This window comes from Lithobates pipiens, unplaced genomic scaffold (assembly GCF_037356315.1).
Source record: "Lithobates pipiens isolate NorthernLeopardFrog02 unplaced genomic scaffold, aLitPip1_a1.2 Scaffold_13, whole genome shotgun sequence".
Classification (NCBI taxonomy): Eukaryota; Metazoa; Chordata; class Amphibia; order Anura; family Ranidae; genus Lithobates; species Lithobates pipiens.
In genome coordinates this window covers 29,250,736-29,268,257 of record NW_027507718.1, presented here as the reverse complement: position 1 = coordinate 29,268,257, position 17,522 = coordinate 29,250,736, and the positions used below count along the sequence as shown (strand labels likewise).

Sequence of the window (17,522 nt, the reverse complement as noted above, 5' to 3'; positions counted from 1 at the left end):
TTATTTGTAATAGTTTTTATCTTTCATATCAGCAGTATTGAAAATGCTCCATCAAAGGCACTTTACACTACTAATTTACTTTTTTTATCTTGTTACCGGAAGCTGCTGTTTCAAGGATCCACATGGTGTACTCAATTTCATTTTGTTTACTTGAGTAGATTAAAAAATGTTGTATTTTTTTTTATTTTCCCTTGTAATGGTGTCCATGCTGTCATTGGACAATGCAGATCACAGAAAAAAATACAGAGCCAATTAAAATGGCTCTTTACTATGTGATTGCTATGACCAATCACAGCTATCATGTGATCCCGCTTGCCAGTGAACAAGTGGTGATCACAGGTAGAAAATACTTGGCTAATGAGAGTTGTTCAGTACTTTGTGATCACTCTGACCTGTCTAACACTGTTAAGGGGCATCGTGATCAGGCAAGAACAGTGCTGCCCACAAGCCAGTTTGTATACAAGGTACAAGACAAGCCTGTGGTGATGTCCTAAAAATATTAAAAAGGTATAATCTTATTTTTAATGTAACTTTTCAGAAAAAGTGCTGCATTTATGTTATATGGGACAATAGGGGAACGAAACAACACTTACATTTGTGTCTGGTGTTCATCTTTAAAATCCTCATTTACTTTCCTGCAACCATCAATGAGAAGTTTATAACTTCATTTATGCAGGCGATTCTTGGCCCCATGAATAGGCCTAGATTAACCTGTTTTTAAATAAAGTCCATAGTCTAGTCTGTGGCATGAATTTAGTCCGCAGAGCAGAAACCCCCTGCCCCAGAGTCGCCCTATTTCTAATTCATTCTTTACCATATTAACTGATAAAGAAAAGATTAGTTCTTCAAGGAACTGATTTTTTTTTTTCTGCTTCATTTGTGTTATGTGATTACAAATTGTATTCTCCATCTAATTTTGCTGTTTTTTGTGATAATAGTTAATCTGTCTTCTGGTACTGTGAGATTGGGCATCAAAGCATTATTCAAAACATTTTTCTTTGTCACATTTTTGCTAAATTCTCCCAGCTTCCGATTTAGTCATACTATTGCATTATTCCAATTTTAACGATAAATGCTATTGTCTTTATAAACTCACATATATTTTATAAGCTCCACATAATAAATCTTACAATTGGGTTGGGGATTGGGGGTGTGTGTGTGTGTGTGTATAGATAGATACATAGAAGTTCTGTGTCTAAATTTTAGAAATATAAAAAAAAATATTAATTGAGCATATCTGTCTTCAGCGTTCTATTCTTGCTGTGGTTCTGTGTGTCTTTAACTAACTTTGGCACACATGCTACACATTTCAGATATCTAAATGCCCAGTGCACACGAGCCAAATGTTGGACCGCCGGACATTCGACCCATGTGTATGTCGGATGAGCATGCTGTACAACCAGCAGCTGACCGGCTCCCAATCCGCTCACACAGCCAATGGCTGAGGGCACTGATCAGAGTGTTGGGGGGGTTATCCCCCTGTCAGAACACAACTACTCAGTATGGGAGATCGCTGTACTAATTTTGCCTCATTAGTGTGTACCAGGCTTAAGTATTTCAATCTGTCTAGGTTTTGTCTTATGCTTATTAGCAAGATAAAGAAGTTCAAACTTTTTCAACCAATGTTATGTTTTTTTTTTGTTTTTTTGTTTTTAAATTTACATACATATATACTGTACATTCATATGATGTTACACTGGCATTTTCAAAGTAAATCTAAACCCAGTCACAAAAATGTCATATAAGTGTTACCATGTTGATGTAATTATGTTGTTTTTCAAGTCATCTTCAAGGGCAGCATTTTGAGATGGCTCCTCATACGTAGAAACAGAAAATACATCATCCACATTTATAAAAAAAAACAAAATGGCAACATACCCCCTGAGCCTCAGTTAATTGTTTCCCCTGGCCGCACAGGAGAATCACTAGTTTTTTATTTATGCTCTAAGCCAGATTTGTCAAATCGGGCCCTTTAGGCCATTTCATGTGGCCATCGCACCTCTTCTGCAGCTGCACCCCCCCCCCCCTCCTTGTCTCCACCCACCACATTGTCTCAGTAGTTGGCAGCAGAGAGGACAACAGAACTCCTCTACCAGATCCTGCACTTCTCTTTGCAGTCACAGGGAGGCTTGCTTCTGCCCCCCCATCTCAGCAGTCGGCAGCAGAGTGGAGGACAGTACTACTACACATCCTGCACATTTCTGTACAGCCGCAGCACCACCTCGTCTCCACCTCACTGGTCTCGGCATTTAGCAACTGAATCCAGTCTTCCTTTGATCCTTCTCCAGACCCTGCACTTTTTTGCTTCCCAGCTTCTACCCAGCAGCAGCACAAAGTAAGGGGGGGGGGGGGGGAAACGATTGACTCCCGATGGTAGGGCGGCTTGCTCTGGACATCTAGTCTTACAAATACAATCGGCCCTTTGGGGGTCATCATAATGCTGATGTGGACTGCTCTAAAATGGAGTTGGAAACCCCTGCTTTAGGCTGTTGTGATAGTTGCAAGAGCCTCCCAATATGTGCTCCCCTGTGATTCCAGGGACAGTGAGCTTGAAGGAGTTGCATACTGTTTTTTTTTTCTAGGTTACTTTTGTTAGTATCCTAGTTGTAGGACCTTACCTCATGATCACTTTTTTGGTGTTCGCCAAAGTTCCTTCTCTTCTGGAGAAGAAGCAGCTATCCCTGTGGTCGCAGAGGCAACCACGTTTTTGTCGGGCTCTGAGACCTCCCCTGTGTTGCTTTAGGTGGAATGCAGCCTGCTACACTGCAGTTACCCCCAAATGGTCAGCGATATGGTGGGTTTGAGTTTTTACTTTGTTGCCAGCATCCACAGACACCAGGGTGGGAGCACGAGCAGGTGAGGGATGAAGCAGTTGGTGGACCTGGATCTTCCCAAGAGTATTACTGGAGATTTCCTCTTATCAGCAAAGCATCTGATTCTGCTATGACACCTGCTACGAATCTAGCAGCCAAGACTTTTTATCTTAAAGCCCTCCTTCCTACCCATAATGTGAGGAGGCACAGTGTGGGGTACCCTAGGGAGGAGGTCCTCTCTTTGGGTGTTGGTTGCTATGGGTGTTTTCATGCCTGTTACAAGCACAGGATGAATGTGCTTTGTGTTCCTGTCCGCCATTGGTGGGGGGGGGGGGGGCGAGTTGGAAGCAGAAGCTGCAGAGCAGAATGCCGGCAGCTGAGAGTTAAACCTGCACCCAGTTAACTGTTTCCTTCATTTATGTTGCTCTTATGCAGTCGCTAGGCTACTGGGGTCCTCTTACTCCATTTTTACCATTGGTTATACTCTCCTTTTTTTTTCTTTTTCTTTTTTTGCAGCAAGGTAGGGTGAAGATCTAGAAGGAGCTGCATTTAATTGATAGGCTTAACCCCTTTGCAAGAGCTGCATAGACAAATCTGTATTTAATGAATGATTGCTCCTTAACGCATTCAGCTTTTGGACTCCTAATTGCTCTAGAATGGCTTACTGAAGAAGCCTTTGGAGGTGCAACGTGTATAGGAAGTCATCACTTTCGATGCCACCACCAGGCAGTGTTTGATCCTGCGTTGAGAAGGCCGTTTACCTTTTATACTATGCGCAGGACATGGCACTGAGAGTTCATTTCTGTTTGTGAGTGTCTCATTTTAGATTGTATTTAATAGCTTTTTAGATGTATGGAGAGCACTATTGGTTTTATTCCTTTTGCATGAAGAGGAGGAGGCTGAATAGAAGCTCCAGTCCATGTGTCGGAGCCTTAATAACTGCTGCTGGGAAACAGGAGCCAGCTGGAGTATAGCACCCAGGGGGGAAAAAAAGTGTGTTTAACCTTGATTGATTTAAAGCGGGTGTAAACCCGCTGAAATTTTTTTTTTTCTGACCTGCAAGGGAAAAGGCATAATGAGCTAGTATGCACCACATACTAGCTCATTATGAAATACTTACCTTAGAACGAGGCCCCGATATCTCCGATTCAAACCGAGGGAGCTGACATGTTCCCTCGGCGTGTCTTCCGGTATGCACGCGGGAGATTTATTTCCGGCAGGGTCCGGCATCTGCCATGCTTTCAGCCGAAAATCCCCTGTGCGCATGCGCCTCTGCAGTCAGCTGCGCATTGCGAGGGGAATATCTCGTAAACCATACAGGTTTAGGAGATTTTTTTTTACCTACAGGTAAGCCTTATTATAGGCTTACCTGTAGGTAAAAGTAAAAAAAAAAACAGTATACAACCGCTTTAATGTCCAATCCAGGAGGTGCGCGCATATGGTTCACTGGGTGTTCTGCATGAGACACATGGGTGTGAAGATTTTGAATTTCACTGCTGATCACTCATCCATTTAAGAAACACTGTTTAGTTATGCTGCACCATTATTTGTATTATATCTTGGAAGGGTGGAGTGAAAACGCCTAAGGGTGCTGGGCAGCAACCAAGAATTTACAGATTGTGAGCATTTTTATTTGCTAGTGATTTATATGTATTGATTTTCACATGTTATAGATAGCTTATCGTGTTTTGCAGTAATACTGACTGTGCCGATTGTCTTTCACTGTTTAGGGATACAACCTCTGGGCAAAGGCCTGACCAGGGTATATTTTAATAAGATGTCTCAAGCCTTATATATCAAAGTTACAGCCTATTACTCTATGCATGTGATACTTTCAATAGCCTTCTTTAAGAAATAGGCTTTGTTCCAGAAGGTTCTGCATAATTTGTGCACTATACAGAACGCTTTAAAATGTATAAATTTATATGAATGATATTGGAGTCAGTTCTTTATACATGTATCACTATAAATATATTCAGGTTGCATTTGTATTTCTACATTGAAGGCCCAGGAGGCCTGGCTGCTGCGGTTTCTCTGATGCTTCTGCAGTATGCTAGTATGCTATGTCTGAATACATTTGTTTGTCTATATTTATTATTGCATTATTTGATTTGTGAATATAACACATCAAGTAGATAAATTGGGACCTCTAGTTGCTGAAGTTCAACTAGGTTTTCTGTTTGTTGTAGATTAAGGGGACTCAGACTTCAAACACTGAGGGCAGGACACCTGACCATTTGCCTTCAGATGTGGCGACAGAAATATTGCATATGAAAGAATGTACAATCTGATTGTCCTTTCATATCGCTCATATGTATTTTTAGCTATGCAATGTTTTGGTAAAGCTGTAAATAGCTCAAAATGTTCTGTATGATACTAACTGCTTGCTAGGAAGTAAATGGGAAAGTCACAAAACTCAGCTTTATCTTTATTTATACAAATAGTGAACAGGACATGGCCCTCATTACCTGAACTAACCTCATCCAACGACCGTTTTTCTTGATTTCTGGAGTGGAGCTCAGTTGCAACATTTCCTTAACATTCTCCCACCTCCGGACAGATTTCAATGAACATTGACACCCTTAGAACAACTATATGAGGGGACGGGCCTTGCTCTCACTTAATCTTGCAAATTTATGCACTACTGGTTGCCCCCCAAGAGGATTATGTCCCTCCATATATAAGGAAGTGGGAAATTACATTAGACAGGACGTCCACCCAGGCACAACATAGGCAGATAGTAAATCTTGCGTTGAAATCTTCAATATCCACAAGAATCCAAGAAACAAATTTTAAAATAATGACAAGATGGTACTGTACACCCTCATTACTTAATAAATTCTTTCAGGAGATTCTGGACAAGTGTTGAAGGTGTCAGGAGGAAAGAGGGCCTCTACTCCACGTTCTTTGGTTCTGCCCAAAACTAGTTTACTTCTGGAGGGAGATGCGGTGGATAGCACAGAAATTTACTGAGTATAACCTCCCAGAAGATCCAGCCCTATTTTTGTTACATGTCTCAAACATACCAGGGAAAACATATAATAAATTAATTTTGTGCCATCTTATTAACACGGCTAGATCATGTATCGTACAGCAGTGGAGAGGTACGATCCCTCCCAAAATTCTTATATGGGTCACATGCATTGAAGAGGTTAATAGGATGGAGGATTTGTTGTTATCGGCTCAAAATTGAAAGGAGACATATTTAGAAACTTGGGGCCAATGGAATACATTTAAATTCTCAGAGGAAGGGAGTTCCCTCTTTGCTCCTGAGAGTTTTTGAAAAAGAGAGGAGTGGAGGGTCTTGGGGGTGCCCTCACTTCCCTGGATGATGGTATAGTAGACTTGCCTTTTCCTTGATACAGTTCCCCTCCAACTCCGACTGCCCCTCCCCTATTAGTGTTTTTTTTTTCCTCCTTCTTTCTTTCTTTCTATCCTTTTTTTTTTTTTTTTCCTTTTTTTTTTTTTTAAGTTTTCTTCTCCTCTTTCTATATATTTTTTTCTCTTCTTTTTTTTTGGGGGGGGGGGGGGGGTGGGGGGCTTTTTACTTTCTCCTTTTGCCTCTTCAGATATGTAGAGGTTTTTCTTCTTTGTAAAGTATGTTGTCAGAGCATACAAGAGAAGCAGGTCTAATGGAAGATGGAATGGGGACTATCTCAAATAACTATTTTTTTTTTTCTTCTGTGGATGTATTTAAGATAGGAGTAATGCTGTTAATTGAGTTTTGAATGGATTCGTTGGAGCCCATATGACTGATGGATTAATGAAATTGTTTATTTCTCTGCATGTATGACAACTAAAATAAAGAAATTTAAGAGGGGAAAAAAAACTGATGGGTTACTTCCAGTCCACAAGGATCTAATATACTAGGGCCCAATCCTACACTCCCAAGAACCTATCCATGGGTTAGTGACTGATTGGAAGTCTAGCCATTTCATAGTATTTTTTTCTATAGTGATCAAAGGTCTCATCTTTTAACTCCTTTGGACACTGATGGACAAGGGCATTGTTTCAGACCATGCTCCAAGTAGCCATTTGGGCACATCGGGAGTTGCAGTAGAAGTCATGGTTTAGCTATAGTGGAATCCTATGATACTGTATTTTCCCGCTCTCTATAGCTCTTACATTAGTTCACCCCAAGTCAAGATGTAGGAATTGGTGATTTCTTCCCTATTCTCAAACCCATCCAAGGATAGAAAGCAATGTTCCCATGCATGCTGTGACTGATTGGCCTCCTGTTGGATTGTGCCTTGCAAGATTCTAGGGTCAATGACACTTGGGGAGCCAAGTGAGGTTGCAGCCAAGTTTTTTTTCCACCATTTTTTTTTAAAGGTGGCCCTCTGACCGCCACTGTAGGGGTTTTACCATTCCTACTGTCTTCTAGTGTGTGGGGCTTTTTTTCCCCATTGCCCACAAATAAATTGACTTCAGTAAATGGTTCCCAAGTTGAAGTTGAGAAAAGCTGCTCTACATAATTTTAAAAAGTAGAACCTCACAGTGGTTTTAGAGGTCCTTTCACATGTTTTTAGCCTCAGAATGAACAGAGGAAGGGGTTCGCCTCAACAGCTTTACAGAGCTGCCACCTTGTCCAATATTCATATGGATTTTTGACACGAGTATGGCCCTACTGACCTGTCAGGAATAAGCCTTATGGAATCGGTCCTGCAAGCAGTACAACCCCACCTCAAGATGTTATTTCTTGCAAATCTTCCCACTGCTTTCTCAAGAAGAATTGAGAAAATTGAGATAGGTGCCTGGTAACTCAGGATAGCACAGCTTTCAATCCCTATGCTTCTATTCATTTTAGAGTTATTTTTTATTTGGCATTTTGTGCTTCTGTAAATGTTTACCTGTTGTTCCTTTGGTACCATTATATTACTGATGCTCAGAGGTATGTTGCTCTTTTTTTTTTATAATGGCGGATGAAGTGTTTTCTGTCTCTAGATGGGAGGAATCTTCTCTTTTAGATGCTGCACTGGAAGATTCCTAAAAATTAGTTTCCAGGTAGCTAAGTCTGTTTTCAATCTTTTAAAGTGTAAGAATTACAACTTATATTTTTTCTCTGTACCCCAGGTATGTCTTATAATCATCTGTCCCTGATCCAGGGAGATCTCCAAAGATGTTGTAATGTTATGTGTCAAAGTCTTCTGATCTGGGCTGTGCACGCTCCATTCAGACCTATGAAGTGTTCTTACTTCACTCTAGTACTCAAGTGAAAACTCTTCACCAGACTGATTGCACAACACATATGCGGGCCTGTCTCAGAAGATGTTGATAGCTGGCTGTTCATCCTCATCAGATACTGTATATCTCGCTGGATCAGTGACGGGTGACTTTAGGACTGGCAGGAAAAGCTACATAACACTTTAAATCTGCACATTTCATTAAAGAGTACCTGATCATTATGCCATGAATTTCCTTGTCTTGTCCCTCCTGTTATGAAGTTCTAGCTCTGTCACAGTTGCTCCTGCATTGTCACCTAGTCACATGTCGAAACTGACAATGAAGTTAGGGTATGTAGACAAGAAGTGGCTGAATAATGTTGGAGAATATAAGTAGCATTGAGATGCTAAGAAGGATGACAAAATCAGTATTTTGTAGAATAATAGAAAATGGCAAACCCATTGGTGTTTAGATCTCATTTTAAACCTTTGACTGCTAAGTTTGTCTTCTGATTGGCTGAGGTGGAGTTTTTGACATGATCTCTCTGCCTCTTCAGCTCAGCCATTCAGTAGAAGCCTTGTATATATTGATTAAAATACAAGGCTTTCTGTGAATGGCTGAGAAATACTCAACTTGATTTTGTTCCAACAGCAGCTGAGAAGTCCACTGCCAGAATACAGCGCTGTGTACTGTATGCAGCTAATGCTACATACAGTTTATTCAGTGCTGATGGCAGCCAGAACAATTGGTTTGTTTGGGCCATCTCGGCTTACACTATTTTAAAGTGAAAGTAATCCTGAACATTTGCCTACATGGCTGTGCACTACTGTACTCTCGTGTTTGGCGTTGCTATCATGAACATAAGTACAGAGTATGTCCATATGCAAAACATAAAAGATGTTCCATTTTTGCATATGCTGGTATGCTGCACTTGCCTTTACAATAGCACTGGTTTACGATATACACAAGTATAGCAGCGCACAGCCATTCAGGTCATTGACAGCCTGTACTTTGCACATTTACTGCCTGGGCAGAGGAAATTTTCCGGTGAACAGGTTTAGCCAGCTTGTATACAAGAGCCCTTAATGGATGCTAAATACATATGTGTGTTCAGCTGAACCAATGTTCTGTAAATTAAATTTCTGCTGGACTGCTTTTAATTTAATACAGAAATGATAAATTATTATATAGCACTACAGTTGTGGTTTGTGGTTGACATGCTAATTTGTGCAGCACATTTCTTTCTTTATTTATATTTATTTTTTATTTTTTTTTAGTGTTAAATGCTTGCAAAAAACGGTGAAGGATGCTTATCACATCATATGCAAACCATGTGCTACTAAGCTTGATCTTTGTGCCAAATGTGGGAAAAATGAAGACATTGTTGTGCCGTAAGTAGTAGATTGTGATTCATTGAAATATAATCATTCTGTCCTCTTGTAGTTGTGGTGTAGCTTAGAATAAAGATACTGCATGTTTCCATTAGAGAGTTCACATAAGATTGTACTTCCACTACTCTGAGAACGCTCAGAAAATCCAAATCCTCACACAATTTAAAGCTGTCCCTTTTTTATTTTGCTGTCTCTTACCCTTTGGGAGTCTTTATGACCAGGCCATTTGTGAAACTTTAACTGACAATTGCACAGTCATGCAACGTTTGCATAAATAAAATTTGTAATTTTCCCCCCACAAATAGAGCTTTCTTTTGGTGGTATTTGATCACCACTGTTTTTTTTTTGTTTTTTTTTTTTTGTTTTTTTGCGCTTTGTTGTTAGTTTAAGGGTGTGCACACTTATGCAACCATATTTAAGGTTTTTATTTTTACTTCCCTCCACCTAAAAGATTTCAGTTTGTTGTTCAACTGAGTTATACAGTTTATAGGTCACATTTAAGGTGAAAAAAACTGAAATAGTTTGTCCTTGTCTCTTTTTTTTTTACATCAGATACCTGCCATTTTAACAGGGGTAGACTTTTTATATCCACTGTATAAGTACATTTCAAACCAGAGCAATTCAAAGTGAACATAAGGTATAGGAAAACTCCTAGGTAGAAGTACTTTTCAGTAGGAAGTTAAAATAGTAGATCCAGAGTAGAGATGGGCTCGGAACATGTTCGAAAGCCCCCACATGCCCGATCCCGCCAGGGAGCCGACACTGCACAGCACTAATCACAGGCAGTGAGACATTTCCCGATCTGTATAGCTGCGAACCGACAAATGTCTCACTGCCGGTGATTAGCGATGTGCAGTGTCGGCTTCCTGGCGGGATTGGGCATGTGGGATTTTGAACACGCCAGAGCCCATCTCTAATCCAGAGGTTCAGGCAACTGATCTTTTGTGCAAATTTCAGCTTTTCCAAATATAGTTAGTCTTAGCTCAGCTGCTCATTGTTGGTCATTGAGGCTGCACATTATATTAAAGAACCAATAAGGAGCCTTGGGAAGTGATTAGGCCAAGCCAGACATTTAAATCTTGATTCTTGTCGCATCATCTGCCTTGGGATGTTTTGGGTAGCATTGCCCAGTGCAGTTCCAAGACTGCCCCAATGCAAAGACATTGCAATTTGCAATGCTTCCTATGGTGCCAATTCACACCACTCTGTTGCGGTGGTGTGCACCAAGAGAAAGGTTCTGCATGCAGTACTAATTTTCAGCACGGTGGGTTGCGGCAGAAATCACGCCACCCCAACATCACTGAATTGATAGAACCTAATGAATTGACACTTGACATTTCGATAACGTCCTTATCGATGTTAAAAGAGAAAAAACGTAAACCATGCTATGCACTGGGATTGGTGCTTCAGCACATTGTCTTTTCAGCACACATCAGCATGGACCTTGGTGCAAAAACAATATAACCTTGTGCTAGGTGCCCACCCAATGGCCGACAAGGAGCAAAATGAAACCAAAATTGGCGGGAGATGGCCCATTTTGAGACGGTTCTAACCTATTAGCGTTTTAAGGGACCAAACGTCAGGTTGTCTTTCTTTGTGTATACTTCGACATTATGGAAAGTGCAGCTGATCTACAGTTCTACTTTAAAGCGGGAGTCCGCCGGGAGTCCGCCGGGACTCCGCTTTTTTTTTTTTTTTTTTTTTTTTTTTTTTTTAAAGCCAGCAGCTACAAATACTGCAGCTGCTGACTTTTAAAATAGTGACACTTACTTGTCCAGCGCGCCCGCGATGTCGGCACCCGAAGCCGATCTGTAGATCGTCTCTCGGGTGCTGCCGCCGCCATCTTGGGTATGGGAATCAGGAAATGGAGCCTTTCGGCTTCATTTCCCGGTTCCCTACTGCGCATGCGCGAGCCGCGCTGCGCAATAAGGACGGTCCCCGCTGCCTCTGGGATCTGTGTGTTTTCCCAGCAGGCAGCGGGGCACTTGCGGAAAGGGGCGGGCACTTGCGGAAAGGGGCGTAATATACTCCCCTTTCCGCAGAGAGCTATCCCGGAAGTGGGAGCAGATACCTCTACTGTACAGGTATCTGCACCCCCCTCCCCCCTGAAAGGTGCCAATTGTGGCGCCGGAGGGGGGAGGGTTCCGATGAGTGGAAGGTCCACTTTAGGGTGGACCTCCGCTTTTAAGGAAAATAAAAGTCCAGAAGCTTAGTGCAACTTGAGATAAAATTAGGAAACCTTTATTGATAATCGATCAAGACATTAAAGGAATCAATTATACAGCAAGGTTGACACGTTTCAGCCCTGCTCTGGACTTTAGTCCTAACAAATCGCTGGCACAAAACAGCTCATTAAATCCAATTTACAGCTGTAACAAGGGGAGGACACGCACAGAAGGCTCAATCACAAGTAATGATTTATCACAAGTAATGGTTAATCCCCTGAGCAGCTCTCTCACAATGCTTGATAAGCAACAAAGAAGAAATGAAAAAAAAATAAAAAAATAACCAACAATTACAATGTAAAAAATACCAATCGTAAAAATCCTACCACAAATTACCCATGTAGGAAAAGACAGGGATTGTCAGATGGAGCGCCAGGAGGAATGGGGGATCAACACCAGGTACAGATCCAGGGCCTACCTGCGGTTCAGACCCTGGGGAACCCTGGTCTTCAACCTAAAGATTCACAAAGCCTCCTTGATTAGTAACTTCTGGTGTCGGTCACCCCCCCTCGCAGCAATTTATGTACAGCATTGCATGACTGCGCAATTGTCAGTTAAAATAACACAAATGGCCTGGTCATTTAAGTCAAGTGGTTAAAAGCTTTTTGTGACTCCCAAAGGTAACTGACAGCAAAAAAATAAAAATACGATAGAGGCTGTCTTTCGCCCCCTCCTTTATCCAAAATTAAAAAAATGTTTACTTTTTTTTTGGATAGATTTTATAGCAGAAAGTAAAAATGTTGTGTTGGTCTGGTCATGATGGGGAGGGGGGGTGGTTTAAATCGTCCAGGGGTCAAATGGTTAAAAACATGAGCTAAAACCACTTGCAATTAAAGTGCACCAAGGAAGAAGTGCACAACATCAAACGCTTAATGGGAATTATTCACAGGTGACTTTAAAAGCCTTCAGACTCCCACCTCTATACACCAGGTGAGCACCCAGGCTTCCTGGCAATTGTGATAACATCATTATGCTTTGCTTTGATGCATTTCACCACTCCCAGTGGGCATGGAGAAATGCATCAAGGCAAAGCATAGTGACATTCTCACGATTGTCAGGAATCCTGGCCACTCAGGTGGTAAGTGGCCCTTACAACATGGTTATTCTTTAGGCAAGTTATCCTGTTTAAGGGAAATGACAAATCACCTCAAATGGGCATAAATTAAAAAACGTATATGTGAAAAAGCATACACCAAAACAATAAGGTAATATCGATGAACCGCAATATAAAGTGTCCTATAATTGGAAAACTTTCTCTTCAATCTCAAACTGAAGTAGGGAACATGTGATCAAGATGGATAAATCAGAAATACAGATGTATCAAATATACAATGGTATACATCTGGAAGATATTCAAATGTGAAGAGGGGTACTCTTACCACACCAAGTGGATGCACATACCATATGGTAGTGCATCTAATGCGCTTATAGTACTGGATCCCCAGTGATGAGATGGTGCCAAGAAGGATGGTGATGCCACGGCTGTAACTCCAATCCACAGTGTGGTTGTTGCTGCTACTGATGGGCCTGCTTCTTCTCTACCATTTCCGAGCGCCGCTCCGCTTGTACAAGACCGTGTTGGCTGTGTCTGCTTTTATTAGTACTCTGACTCCAAAGTTCTATGTTGCTCTTACTGGCATATCATCCCTGATGTCTGGACTAATACTGTGGATTGGAGTTACAGCCATGGCACCACCATCCCTCTTGGCACCATCTCATAACTCATACCTACAAAAAATGTATAGTAAAATTAAACAAAAATCCTAATGTGAAATGGTAATCGATAATGAAAAACAGTAATGCTTTTTGCATTTACTCACTCTGTTTCTTCAGGGTGAACAGAACACTATAGCTTGTCCTTTTGTTTATGACGGTATGTAAATTTAAAATGATGATCTTGCTGACAGTCATGCATAGATGGATATGCAAATTTGACACTGAAGACCATAGCAGCTTCAAATGGCCCTATTATGTTTTTCAGGTGGTTATATTCTATTGTGTCCTGGGCAAAGTTAGCATTTTGTATATTCTAGTTCTTTCTCCCTTTTGGCATGTTTGGTAAAGCCTTTTGAGTAGTGTGACAAGGTTTAAAATACACTGTACATCAGACCACAGTGCTCTGTCACACAAATTAGTCCAAGGCTAATTGGGAGGTACAGGAGAAGGCAGGACAACTTTTCACTTCTCTTCCAAAAGTTGTAATGTGCAAAATACAGTATCCTGGTTAAAGTGTCACCAAAGTCAAAACTTAACATTTTTAATTTTTGTTAGCGTACTTTTTTTTTGCCATTGGGGAGATTTCCCTTCTCTTCCTGCCCCATAGCCCACACTGGAAGTAAGTGAAAATCCCTCCAAAGTCAGGTAATCCGAGCGTGTCACCAGATTCACCAGAACTATTGTCCCCTTTGGAAGTTTTCCCCTCTACTCCTGTCCTGATGTCAACCCCAAATTCGGGATTTTCTTTTACTTTTATTTCCAGTGATAATGGTAAACAGGAAAAAAAAGGGTGAATCTCCCTAATGGGGACACAGACAGCAATAAAAACTGACAAGTATTTTAATCCTTTTCCACTCCATCCAAACCCACAAAATGTCCTTTAGTGACACTTTAAGCTTCCAAAGTCTGCTCTAGGAGTAAGATAATCTGTTCTGTCTGATCTGTTGTAATAATGATTAGTTGCATCTTAAATTAAACATGTATGATCATTTTTATTTGATTGTAGAATCGTCGGCGAATCAGAAAAAGACACATCTACAGCTGGTGCAAAAGCAGAAAGAGACAGCAATACAGACAGTGACTTGGACTTTCATATAGACTTGGAGGTTTCAGATGATGAGTTGCCTGAGAGAGGGGACAAAGAAAAATGTGAATCTGTGTGTAGAAATACAACTGATGTTAAAAGTTAATGGAAGTCCTATGTTACACAATGTTTCTAACAGCGTTCACATTCTCTTTTATCATCTCAGCAATATTGTGCATAAACTGTTATGCTGTATTTACTGCAATTTGGAGTTGTACTGTATCACATTTACTACATTTCCAAGGCCAAGACCAAAGTCTTCATGTAGAAAAAAATACTATTCTCATTTCTAAATACATATATTTAAAGTATGCTCTGTTTATTTTTTATTTTTTCTGTTTTCCTTCCTTTTTCTTTTAATTACCTTCACGTTTTACCCAGGTGGCACATGCATTATTATGTAATTATTTCCCTCCTATCTCTTTATTAATTTTCTATATCATTAACCGCTTGCCGACCAGCCGCCATCATTTCACTGCGGCAGGTCAGCACAAGCCATTGTAGCTATACGTTGGCTCACAGGATGGAGATAGCAGGCATGCTCCCGCTGCACAGCGGGAGTGCCGATGATTGTGGCCAGTGGTCACGATGACTGCCGGCCACGAGCGATCACGGGGCACGAGAGGCAGAACAGGGGCGAATGTGTGTAAACACACAAATCCCTATTCTGTTCTGAGAGGCGTGACAGATCGTTACTTCCTTTTAGCTAGGAATCTCGATCCGTCACTTCCTCTAGGTCAGTCCTCTCCCCCTACAGTTAGAAACACAAACAGGCAACATGTTGCATTTTTATATCACTGATCACTGTATAAGTGCCAATGGTCCCAAAAATGTGTCCGATGTGTCTGCCATAATGTCGCAGCCCCGATAAAAATCACAGATCGCCGCCATTTTTAGTAAAAAAAAATTATAATAATAATAGGAATAAAACTATTCCCTATTTTGCAGACGCTATAACTTTTGCACAAACCAATCAATATACTCTTATTGTGATTTATTTATTAATTTTTTCCTTCCAAAAATATGTAGAAGAATATATATCGGCCTAAACTGAGGAAAAAAATGTTTTTTATATATATATATATTTGCGGGGGATATTTATTATAGCAAAAAGTTAAGAAAAATAGTTTTTTTCAAAATTGTCACTCTTTTTTTTGTTTATAGCGCAAAAAATAATAACCGCAGAGGCGATCAAATACCACCAAAAGCAAGCTCTATTTGTGGGGGAAAAAAGGACATAAAAATGGACCCAAACCTCCTCTTCTGGGGTCCCTTAGTAGCGCTGGTAGCTCCTCCTCTTCTCAAGTGCCCTGTCAGAGAAGCGTTCTCCTTCAGGACACCCATGCAAGCACGCACCCGAGTCTTGTTTCTGCGTCTATTGACACAGAGAGCAGGCCTCGGCCCCGGCACCTGTGTAATTAGATTTGATTGACAGCAGCAGAAGCCAATGGTTGCCCTGCTATTAATCTGTCCAATTAGGACACGAGACAGCAGCTAGAGCTGGTGTGCTCATCCCTGGGGAGAAAAAAACCGTGTTCAGGGTCATGCTGCACTGGGGGGCTGCAGCATGAGAGAAGGTTTTTCACCTTAAGGCTACTTTCACACTGAGGTGCTTTACAGGCGATACAGCGCTAAAAATAGCACCTGTTGAGAGCCTCTCTTGTCTCTTCAGTGTGAAAGCCCAAGTGCTTTTACACTGGAGTGGTGAGCTTGCAGGATGGTAAATAAAAAGTCCTGCAAGCCGCATCTTTGCAGCACTGTGGGAGCAGTGTATACACTGCTCCTAATGCGCCCCTGCCCATTGAAAAAAAAGGGGGCAGCTGTGCTTTGCGGGGGGGTTTAACCCTTTGTTGGCCGCTAGCGGGGTTTAAAACCGCCCCACTAGCATCCGAATAGTGCCGCTTAAATGACAGTAAAGTGGAGCTAAAAATAGCGCTGCTTTATCTCTGACGCCCGCCCGCACCAGGGTGAAAGTAGCCTAATGCATTAAGGTGAAAAGCCATGATGGTTTATAGCCCCTTTTTTAAATACATTTTTCAAAGCTTTCCCCCATTCCTCATAACTAAGTGTCTCTAGATCTCTACTCCACCGTCCAAAACTACTATCTTGTGAATTGATTCTAGTTATCGTTTGTATAGAAGAATATATATTTCCCTATGAGTCCCTGTTTAGCAGGTCTTGTAGTTACTACCAAAGCTAAAATTGGTGAAAGATTATATTTTAATAAAAAGGTCTTTGCTTGGTTGTGCAAAGCATGCCATAGCTGTAAATATTTAAAAAAAAATTATTAGACAAGTGATATTTCGCTGCCAGTTTAACAAATGATTGCAAAACATCATTATCATAACGTTGGCTAACAAACAAAATACCACTCTTTTTCCACAAGTCAAAATTTTTACGTTTGGTCCCTTCAGGCAATTGTAGATTATTCCATATGGGCATATATTGAGTATATACAGTGCCTTGCAAAAGTATTCACCCCCCCATTAGCATTTTTTGTGTTTTGTTGCCTCACAACCTGGCATTAACTTGGATTGTTTGAGGATTTGCATCATTTAATTTACAGAACATGCCCACAACTTGGAAGATGTTTTCTTTTTATTGTGAAGCAAACTACAAATAGGACAAAATAACAGAAAAAGTCAATGTGCATAAATATTCAATCCCCTAAAGTCAATACTTTGCAAAGCTACCTTTTTCAGCTATCACAGCTCCAAGTCGCTTTGGATAAGTCTTTAGGAGCTTACCACATTTTAACACTGGGATTTTTCCCATTCCTCCTTGCAAAACTGCTGCAGCTCCTTCAAGTTGGATGGTTTGCACTTGTGAACAGCAATATTTATGTCTAACCACAGATTTTCTATTGGATTGAGGTCTGGGCTTTGACTAGGCCATTCCAACACATTTTACATGTTTCCCTTTAAACCACTCAAGTGTTGCTTTAGCAGTGTGTTTGGGGTCATTGTCCTGCTGGAAGGTCAACCTCTATACTAGCCTCAAATCACACACAGAGTGGTACAGATTTTGCTGAAGAATATCCCTGTATTTAGAACCATCCATCTTTCCCTCAACTCTGACCAGTTTCCCAGTCCCGACTGCATAAAAATGGTGTTCTTTCGGTGATGTGATG

The 17,522-nt window shown here is 41.0% G+C and overlaps 1 protein-coding gene across 2 annotated transcripts in view; it reads left to right on the top strand.

The window, feature by feature from the left end:
* CUNH9orf85 (chromosome unknown C9orf85 homolog) overlaps positions 1–14,703 on the top strand; it is a 55,667-nt gene extending 40,964 nt beyond the window's left edge. For both annotated transcript variants that reach the window (XM_077474949.1, XM_077474950.1), the window contains 2 exons: positions 9,254–9,367; positions 14,315–14,703. In XM_077474949.1, coding sequence (XP_077331075.1) covers positions 9,254–9,367; positions 14,315–14,498 — 298 coding nt within the window. In that variant the 3' untranslated portion in view covers positions 14,499–14,703. The remainder of the gene's footprint in view (positions 1–9,253; positions 9,368–14,314) is intronic.
* The last annotated feature ends 2,819 nt before the right edge of the window (positions 14,704–17,522 follow it).